Consider the following 11103-nt stretch of genomic DNA (forward strand, 5'->3'; position numbering starts at 1 on the left):
TGTCAGATATATGAGAGATACTGTCAAATACATGCAAGGAGGGTTCAACATAAACTGTAGCTTTCTGTTTGTGAATATAAAGAAGAGTTGGGAGTAGCCACGCTACCATTTTATCTGTCTCTTTCTCTCCATTTATTTCATTGCAGCTGAAAATCTCTCCCAAAATAAAAAACCCCATTTTTTCCCCTATTTCCCACCTTTTTTGCATTTTTTTTTGCTCAATCTTTTCGTTTCTAAAACACCCATTTTAAAAAAATATATACTTATTTGGTTTTTAGAAAGCGGTTTTAGCCTTTTAGGGAGGGTTCTCAACATTTCCAATGGATGCTTTACTTCTTGGGTCCTCTACTGGAGGACTTTCTTTGTTCATCTCTGGTTTCTCTCTCTTTTTTAGCTAATTAATCTTTCATATCAATTTTTTTTCATTTCATGTTCTTTCTTGGCTGACCTTTTTTATTTGATTCATGGAATGAACATAAACTAGGAAAGAGTAGCTGGAGGAGTAAAGACTTGAAGGCTGTGCATTTTCCAAGTATTATTTGCTTTTTTCCTCCCTGCTTTGTTTTTGTCTTTTTATAATCATTCACATGTTTCAGTACATTTTTATTTTGACATAAAAATGAGAAATTAAAGGCTTTGAATTGCTAATGTACGAATTGTTAATTAATGTTTAAATGAACTACTTCTTCAACTATTTTCTTGAAAGTAATGAATTTTGCTGGTTCAACTCATATCCACTTGAGTGCTGTGCTTCAATTGAGAGGTATATTTGTGATAGTTTTTAACAGTTTTGATTGATTTCATAATTTGGGTTTATCCTTTTTTATTTTTATTGTTATTACTTGCATTTTGCATTTTTTTTCTATTTTGGGTACTTATTATTTTGGCTATTTGTTAAGTACTAGTATTTGTTTCTTTTAGATGTTGCTAAAAGGCAGAATCAAAAGCAAAGAGTCAAAGGTATTTCTTTTTCTTTTTCCCTTTTTAAAAAAAATAAAAATCTGAACCCCAAATGATTATGGATTTTAGATTGTGTATATGGTGAATTTGGGGAAGGTTTTACTTAGATTTATTAAAAAATAAATACAATTGAAGTCAAACACCATCAGTTGATAACAAGGAAGTTGAATATTTTAGCTGGAGTTTGGTATATAATTCATTAATTATTGCATAAAATTTGTTCCTCAGTACAAGCTTTTTGTCCATTATTTTCATGTTATTGGTCTATTAGAGAATATGTATAACCTGTTGGTAATATTTCATATGTATTTGTTATTTTAGTTTGTGTTAGATAAGGTTCAATTTGAACTTCATTTCTGTTTATTGTGTTTAAAATTTTTTCTTCATACTTCTGTATGCCTTACAACTGATGTAAATGTATGTTATTTAATATTATTACGATCCCTCAACTATAGGTTCTGCTATACGAGTGCAAGTGCCAACAAACAAGTCATATAACCTCATTGGAAACTTTTATACTCAAAGGATTCAGCATTGTGCGAGAGGTATTCTGGAAACATCTACAGTCTTCCAGAAAAGTAATACAAAGTTTCTAGTGAATGCCACTTCTGGTCATCCGCTTGAATCAGAACCCAAAGCTTACCCCAATACCCCATGGAATTCTGCTAAAAATGCATTGGATGCTTTTTACAGGTTTTCACGGCCCATACCGTTATAGGCACAGTTAAGTTTTTTGGTTTGGTTGTAGTTACGTAGAAATTTTATGTGGATTTGTCTAAAAAGTAAACTCATTTGCATTTGTCCCGGTAGGCACTCAGCATCATTTCTGTTTCTCTCCTTGCTGTCGAGAAGTTATCGGATATTTCTCCCCTGTTCTTTACTGGGGTATTAGAGGTGATCATGCTGAACATCTGTATAATTTTTATGAACTTATCAGTAGTTACAATGCTTACATGTCTATTATATCTTTTCAGGCTGTAGTTGCTGCTCTTTTCATGAATATTTATATCGTTGGTCTAAATCAGTTGTCAGACGTTGAGATTGACAAGGTAGCTTGATATGAAAATATGGTCGGTACAAGTTCTTGTATTTAAATAAAAATGAAATAATCTGGTCTATGTCTTGCTTTATTTGAATGTGCTTGTGACAATATTTGACTAATCAAATAGTCTCGATGCCCTTCTTATTCCTTGCTCTTTCGTGCATCCTGGTTTGTTAACAAGAGATTTATGCACTCAGTTTACTTGGATCATGTTAGAGTGGATGAGCACATGAATTTTCTAACCTCGGATATGTTTCTTTGCAGGTTAACAAGCCTTATCTTCCATTGGCATCGGGAGAGTATTCAGCACTTACCGGCATCATGATTGTCACATCATTTTCCATCATGGTATTCGTAATCTATTCTATGCAAAACTTTCTTCTTGTATTGTGGCGAATATATATTTTGTCAGATCATCCTGAGCTATTTCTTTTTAATGTTTAAGCTGACCAATCTGGATTCATAACTACGAGCTCGTTATATTTTTTACTTTCAGAGCTTTTGGCTTGGATGGATTATTGGTTCGTGGCCATTGTTTTGGGCACTTTTTGTCAGTTTTGTGCTTGGGACTGCATATTCAATCAATGTGAGTTGGACTTTGGGTTTTCCATCACATATGTACATTAAGCAAAAATACTATCATACATTATGGCAGCAAGTGTATAGTTTCTTCTTGCACCTCTTTGGTTCAAATTCTTTTGCAAGGAGCCGCACAACGTTCTTCTCATGATTGCTAGATAAGGCGTACTTCTGTTATGAGTACAATGCTTTGTCAAACAATTTTAGATTCATAATAGGGATGGAGAAGGAATAGGTGAGAAGTTCTTGCTCTACATAGGTCACTATTCCTCTGTGCCAGATTCCCTTCTTTGTAAAGAATTGATCCATGTTGATGCCTATTCTTAGTTTCCTTGAACTAGGGGAATAAGAAATACATTGCATCAATAAACATAATACAAGCATAGTTCCTAACTTCTTGGCTAAACCCTATAAAAATGCTGTAGTAATATACAAAAATTATCACAACGGTCTGACTTTATGATATTTAACAGTTTTTTTAATGATACAGTAAAACTTTCTGTAATTTCAGTTGCCACTATTACGATGGAAACGGTTTGCATTGGTTGCAGCAATGTGCATCCTAGCTGTCAGAGCAGTGATTGTTCAACTTGCTTTTTATCTTCACATACAGGTTGCTCTTTTTCTCTTTTTTTTGTTTCTTTCTTTTCTCACTTTTCCCTAGAGTTCAATAAAACCATCTCTGCTTCTCTATTGTCATGGCCTCTAGATTGAGGTATGCCATGATTATATACATAGGTACATTGAAATTGATATAGCCAAAGCATATCTTAGCTCGTATTGGTTCCACCAAATTAGTGACAAAAACAATATTTAACGTCCAACTGATCAATATTGTAAAATGGGTGAAAAGCATAGTTCCCGATTTTGAGGTAAAAATACTATGAAAGGCCACTGCACTAGGTCTCAGATTGCTTTTTGTCATCTCTACTCATAAAATGGGCAAATTCGCCCCTATACATTAGATCAAAGAGAAAACTGGTTTTTTCTGTTAAAAAAATAATTCATCTTTTACTTTTAAAAACTAGTATGGCTGACTGAATAATCAATGACATGTGGCGTGCTATATGTACCTCATGCTGACGTACATGAACCAATTTTTAGCAGAAGGACCAATTTACTCTTTGATCTAATGTATAAGGATTAATTTGCTCATTTTTTTAGAAGTGGACAATATGTAATTCAGCTTTTAGTACAAGCGCCTCCATGGTACTTTTACCCAATTTTGATGTTTGAGAACTCCAAGAGGGTCCTCAATATGCTTGAAATTGGTCTCTAAAGGGCATAGCAGCAGTTACAGTTTGAGACTTGACTGTCGAACATTGAAGTTGTCTCTATTCCCTCGTGTAATCGAAGCCCAATGGGGCATAATGCAATAACAAATGTACAAAACTTATACATACATTTCATCGTCCAAAAATGTTTACGACGAGCATGTTTGCCTCTATTCACGATTCACCTACGGAAATCTTATTTTAAAGGTCAATGCTTCTTCTTAATGGTCTGATCAATTAAAGTGATTTAATCTTTCATGTGATGTTTCAGACCCATGTATTCAGCAGACCAGCTGTCATTTCAAAGCCTCTAATTTTTGCTACTGCATTCATGAGCTTCTTCTCAGTAGTTATAGCACTATTTAAGGTAAATGTTGCCCTCTGTATATTAATGAACTGCTGTATCTTCTTTTTTGCATTTGATTTTAGTCCATTAACTCATTTAATATTTCATGGTAAAAGCAGTAATTTCCATTCTATGTTTGTGATGGATATGGTGCAGGACATTCCTGATATTGAAGGAGATAAAATATTTGGAATCAAATCTTACACAGTACGTCTGGGTCAAGAAAAGGTTGGTTTAAGCGCATAAACGTTTCATACACGAGAGCTCTCCCATTTGACGCTTTTATTATTCTTTAACCGTATTAATTTAACTTCAACAGGTGTTTTGGACTTGTATTTCGCTTCTTGAAATGGCGTACGGTATTTCTATTTTGGTCGGAGCAACATCACCCTACACCTGGAGCAAAGTTATCACTGTATGTAATCAAGATATTTTTACTCGAATGTTTCTAGATTGCTTTCTTCCTTTTTCTTCTTTAAAGAAATATATGGCAGTAAATGTTTACCCGAGCTTGAAAAATTGGGTGTTTCATATAATGTTACGAGTCACTTACAGTTTCGAGTCCCTTACTAGAAAGTAGGCCGGTAAAAGTACCATGGAGGCCCTTGTACTAGGAGTCAAATTGCATTTTGCCTTTTTAATTAAAAAAATAATTTTATATTAGAGTAAAGAGCAAATTAGTCTTTTTTGTTAAAAATTTCATCCATTTCTACTATTAAAAACTAGTCTTTGTACATCAGCATAAGGTACACACAACACATCATGTATAACTGTTTGGTTATTTTGTTAACTACAATGAAATTTTTAACAGAAAAACCAGTTTGCTCTTGAATCTAATGTACAGAGACTAATTTGCGTATATTTTTAGTAGAGGGAGTAAAATGCAATCGGGCTCCTAGTACAAGGGCCTCCATGGTACTTTTTTACCAAAGTAGGCCCTGTGTTTACCATTCCTTCACCTTGGTGAATATTAAAGAATGACATACACAATTGCGTCATGCCAGAAGAAAACCAAAAAAAGATGTCGGAAAAGATCATTATTTTATCGAGAATCTTTGATTGTTTTATTGTCGGTATATATGTTATTCATGGCAAACGATGTTGGATAAGCCGTTTGATAGATGATTACTTGTGTCTAATTAATTGAATAAGTAGTATTTGAGCAATGACTGATATATGATCGCTTCTCCTTCAACCGGGGTTAGGTTTTGGGTCATTCCGTCTTAGCTTCGATTTTATGGATCCGTGCCAAATCCGTCGACTTGAAGAGCAAAGCTGCAATAACATCATGTTATATGTTTATTTGGAAGGTAATCTTCTATCTTGGCCTTATGAAATTATTATTTTGTTTCTAAAATATTATGCTAATATCTTCACAATTTCTAACTTCACTTCAAACAAGAATTTTGTGCTTAAATATTATATTTGTGTGGCATATATGGACTAACCTTATTAAATACAAGGTATTGGATTTCATATAATGGAATCCAAGGTTTGGTTTTTCCAAGTGAAAATTATAATCTTCATGTTATTTTTTTAAAAAATTATCTTGGTTTTTGTGTAATTTCATTGATTGAGTTGATGTAGTTTATCAGTGAATGTACTTGAGAGGTCCCTCTACTATTAAATTGATCAATTTAATTCTTGTACTATTAAAAAGAATCATAAGACCAAATTGAAATAGATTCAACATTTATTGTTAAAAAGATCATTTATTGTTTAACAGAGTTAATATCTTTAAAGTTTTTATAATTCTGTAAATGAAATCTTTCGTTTGGAATTGAATTGCAACTGAAAAAAAGATTCAAGACATTTTTTATAAAGTAAATGTTAACTCTTTTTAATAGAACAATTTGGGTATCTTTCCCCATGCTTGTGCTTTAGGAAATATTGCTCCTTGGGAGGATTATTTGTGTGTGCATATTGTGTCTCGTATTCTTTTTCCTTGTATTAGCTGTTTAAATATGGATACGATTCTTTATTCTCATATTAGCTGTTTAAATACGATACGTGAACTAAACATACCCATGCTTGAAAATTTTGTTCTTCATCTTAAATAACTATAAATTTGCTTGCTTTCTTGCAGCTCTTTTATGCTGAGTACTTCCTTATACCACTTATAAGGTGAGTAGTGTGAAGCATTTCATACAAATGGTTACATCCGAAAGTAAAGATAGACAGATGCCATCGGAATACAAGACCCAGAACTGTATAAATAACGATATCGGGTTGTAGATTTGATCATACCGTGCGACGCCTATAAGTGAGTACTCGGTATGGTTTGACAATGGGATGAAGTAAATGTAGGGGGATTTACATTTTTAATAGACTATTGGAAATATGAATAGAAGACATAAAAGCTCAATTTCTTGGTGTGGTGTACTTTCCCGTCGTGAACCTTGTTATCTTCAATATAACTAGGGGGAATTTAGGGGGTTGGCAGGGCCGGCCTTCTTAAAATATAAAATTACTATTTAAGCTCTTGAAATTTTTTAAAAATTTTATAGTAAAGATAAAATTGTATTTTACTCCCTAAAATTATAAAAATTTAATTTAATTATTTAAAACTTATAAAGATATAGATTATCCAAAATTAAAATTTTATCCGGCCTTCTTACCAAATTGATCTGACTTCGCTCTTGAATATAACATATTGGTTGCAAGGCAAATTTGATTCAAAACTTTAATTAACTTAGAAGTTATAAATTAGTTATTAATTATTCAAAAATTTTTATTTAAGTTATCAAATTTTTATTTAAATTACTATATTGTTAAAAAAAAATTTAAAAATTCGATCAACGAGTTTCAATAGTTGCTAAAAGACAAGAAAAGACCATTGAAAGAATTGGCTGCATAGAAAAGGACAGATTAGACTCGATCAAGGTCTAATATCTCTGGCTTTTATATATATATATATAAATTTCATTGGTATTTTGTTTGGTCACTAAGAGCTAACAAGTACTTTTCCAGCAATAGACTTGTCGGATATGATGCTTCCTTTAAGTGTTCATTCAACCAAACATTTGTTTCTTAGTATCTTCATAATTTATATATATATAAATAGAACTTAATAAATAAGAGAATATCGGCTTCCCGCAAATAAGGCTTTATTACTATTGGTAAAGGTGAAGATCTTAAGTCTAGAATATTTAGGTTCGAGATCTATCATATTCAATTATATGTGTGAATTTTCGAGTCTCACCATATGTGGTTTTAATTCAGTTAATCAATTCTAATATGGATTATTCCGGTCGTTATTCTGTTAGTAATTAAATGACCTTATTAATAGTTTGGTGGTAATATAAGTGCAATTAGTTATTGTACCATTCTTTAATCTATGATTCTAATTGAGTTATTTTTAGACTAAACTTTTTGAATTTCAAAATTTCATTTAATAATTCAAATAATAGTTGTTAAAATTTACTATTTCCGAAATTTTATAATGTCATGCTAGCTTTACTATTTCTACATACTCACAAAAAAAGTCACTTAATTTTGTTATTGGATTTAATTATTACTATTTGAGTTAGAACTGGAATTTCAAATTTCAAGAATTATAGAGACTAGAATTAGAGGATCGAGACTAGCTCCACAATATATGCACAACACGAGTCTAATAACAAAATTTGACTGAATAAATTAAACTATTACCGTTTGGGTTAAGACTTAAACTCCAGAATTCAAAAAATACACAAACTAAAATAAATCAAATTAGAATACAATGATTAAATTCACAACCTACATATAGTATATAGTCTAATAACAAAATTTAACCAGCCGAATTTAATTATTGCCGTTTGGGTCAAGACTTAAACTTCAATATTTAAAAAAATTACATAGACTAAAATTGACCAAATTAGAGCATAAAGACTAAAATAACAACCTAGCCATAGTATAGGGACTACTAACAAAAAATATTAGAGAATAAAAATTAAATCCACAACTTACGAATAGTACAAGATTAATAATAGAATTTGACAGAGCAAATTTAACTATTACCTTTTAGGTCAAGATTTAAACTCAAATTCAAAAAGTACACTGGCTAACTTAAAGTACATGGACTAAATTTGCAATTTGCACATAGTATAGAGACTAAAAACAAAATTTAACTAAATGATTTTAACTGATATTGTTTGGGGGAAGACTTAAACTTCAAAATTCAAAAAATACACGGACTAAAATTTGACCAAACTAGAGCACAAGTACTAAATTAACAACCTATAGACATAGTATAGGTACTAATAACAAAATTTAACGTAGGAAACAAAATGAGCCAATATATGTGGCCGGCCATTTCCACACATTGAATATTGCATGCCTCAATAGAAATTAACTTCCAAAATTAAAAAAAAAATTAATTATTTTGAAGCATGGATCTAAGAATATTCACCTGTAATTCAAGACAAGAAACATAGCTTCCCAATTCACTCAACAACATTTCATCATCAGCCATCATCTCTTTCCCTCCTGGTATAAGCTTCCTCAAACACATCATCCTCTCTTCCTCTTCGTGTTCGGTTTTCGGTTTCTTCGTTACGGGCTCACCGTGACCATCTCCTACACGATCATCATCATTGTAGTTCAGTCGAAGCTTGTGCTTCAAGGCACGGCTCCAAGCGAACCCTTTGGCCGATAAAGCCAATGCCATGTCCACTTCATACCTAACCATCTTCTTCGTTTCTTCATCGACGTCGTACGATGCTAGTAAACTGCCGATGTTTGTTAGAGCTGGAACCAAGTAGCTTACGTATTTCGTTGTAAAAGTGGTTGAATGGATTACTTTACTGGATTTCATAGGATAAGTACGTTTCCGTTCGTAGCTTTCCATCCCAACCTATAAACATTAAATTAAAAATAAGTTAAATAATGCTTCTTATGAGAATCAAATCTATCAAGGAATTTAATTTGTATAGTTTTTTTGTTTTTTGTTTACCTGTTTGCAGAAAACTAGCATGTACAGCTTAAGCATGTAGGTATAGGGTTTATATATATATATATATAAACAAAAGGTGGATATTTCATTTATCGTGATTGTGAACGTAATAAATATTATCAATTATATCAATATAATGGAAAATCGAAATCCATGACTAGATTCTCTTACTTGAGTTGAAGTGAGTCCACACTACACATACATATAAAAGAAAAATAAAAGGTGAATGTATCTGAGAGGTCCCTCTATTATAGGGACCTCATCAATTTAGTCTCTTCATTATTAAAAAAATAAAATAAGATTAAATCGGAATAAAGTTATCATTTACTGTTTAATAGAGTTAATAATTTAGTCCGTTTTTTATAATACAGGGATCTTTCAAGTATATTAACCAAAAAAAGGTTGAATGCTCTTACCAAACCTACTTTGACAAAAGGACTCATCAGCCCCACTAATAATTTGAGTGGTCGTAAAATAGAGGGGCCAAAACTAAGGAGTTGATTGCGGAAGCTGAAGGTATAATTAATGAGGATTCTATTGCATTAATATTATAATTTATCGGCATATCAAATATTAATAATATGATTGTCGGAATTAGATAAAATAGTTTGGTGGTTCAATTCAGTCCAACCGGTAAAAAACCGATTGAATTGGATTTAAATTAGTTTAAAATGTTTAATTTTAACTTTATAATTTGTAAAATGAATGTTTGTGTTTCTATTATCATTTACTTGTATTTATTTTTTTCCCTTTATTTTTCTGATTTTTCTTAATTATTTTTTTGAAAATTTTATATTTTTATATTTATAATTTTTAAAATTTGAACCTCTTTTAACTAACAATTTGAACCAAAAATTAATTTTCGTTTTGGTTCAATTACCGATCCAGTTCTTAAAACATTAATAAATTTATTTGTGGCCAAATTCATTTACTATTGTAGTAATAAGAAGAGAAGGATAGAAAGTTTTTTTTTTCTTCTTTTTTTAAAAGTCTAACTAAAAATTTTAAAATATTTGCAGGATTTAATGTGAATTTAGAAAAATTGTGAAGTGTAATTAAAATTTTGAAAGGCTTGAGAATCTACTTTAGACCAAAATTAAAGTTTAAAAAAAAATAATGGTCTAATGAGAATTTCCAAAACAAAATTTTGGGAAGATTTTGGCTTAATTGTCACCTCGATAATGATGTTTGAATTGGATTAAATTGAGAATTTATCGGGGTATCAATTCGAAGAAAGTCATTAGATCAATTGATTCAAGAATCAATATGAATTGGTTGAACTAGACAAAAACTGGTTGGATTGATTTTTTTTTATCTTTTTAGTATTTTTAAAAAAATTTAATGATTTATTTAAGAAGCTGACATATCGATCGGATTAATTAGACTAATAAACCAATGGCCCAATCGGCTCAACAATTAATTTAATTTTAAAAATCTTACTGTCCGACTTTCTCAACAATACCGCTCTAATATTCAAACTCAAACTCTCTTTTTAAAATGCTGCACACGATGTTTACACTAATAAACACATAAAAACACCAAAGATTCATGTGAAATAAAATAATTTGAAAGGGGGAGGAGAGTGTGGGGGAGGGGGTCTGTTGACACTTGATAATGAGCACATGGTCTCACATGTTACAAATTTGCCTTTTGTGCACCTTATACCTAAAGAAGGGACTCTTCTCTCATCCCATGTGCCACTATCCTACAAAACCAACACTAAATCCCCACTATAAATGCCCTCACATGACTCTCCCCTTTGTACTTACTTTCTCTCTTTATTTTCTTCCCTGCAATCCCATCATACTCCAATTCTTTCTAACTATGGACCTCACAATATCAGATACAAAATAATAATTTATTATTCTATATATTAAAGTGTTAAATTACTTTTTGAGACTTACACTTGGCAATTTTTCCTACATTAGGAGTTAAAATTTTTTTTATCCAAGTTTAAGAAAAAAAAAAT

The 11103-nt window shown here is 31.3% G+C and overlaps 1 protein-coding gene and 1 pseudogene across 1 annotated transcript; one reads left to right on the top strand and one right to left on the bottom strand.

The window, feature by feature from the left end:
• Positions 1 to 48: 48 nt before the first annotated feature.
• Positions 49 to 6566, top strand: LOC121212638 (homogentisate phytyltransferase 1, chloroplastic-like; annotated as a pseudogene).
• A 1723-nt stretch (positions 6567 to 8289) lies between these two features.
• On the bottom strand, positions 8290 to 9355 carry LOC107944181 (transcription factor bHLH146). The gene is made up of 2 exons (XM_016878010.2): positions 9135 to 9355; positions 8290 to 9035 (listed from the first exon to the last, which is right to left on the bottom strand). Exons 1-2 carry the CDS (start codon positions 9168 to 9170, stop codon positions 8556 to 8558), a joined length of 516 nt encoding a protein of 171 aa, XP_016733499.2. The 5' UTR covers positions 9171 to 9355; the 3' UTR covers positions 8290 to 8555.
• Between the last annotated feature and the right edge of the window lie 1748 nt (positions 9356 to 11103).

The sequence above is a fragment of the Gossypium hirsutum genome, chromosome A13 (genome assembly GCF_007990345.1).
Source record: "Gossypium hirsutum isolate 1008001.06 chromosome A13, Gossypium_hirsutum_v2.1, whole genome shotgun sequence".
NCBI classification, from domain to species: Eukaryota; Viridiplantae; Streptophyta; class Magnoliopsida; order Malvales; family Malvaceae; genus Gossypium; species Gossypium hirsutum.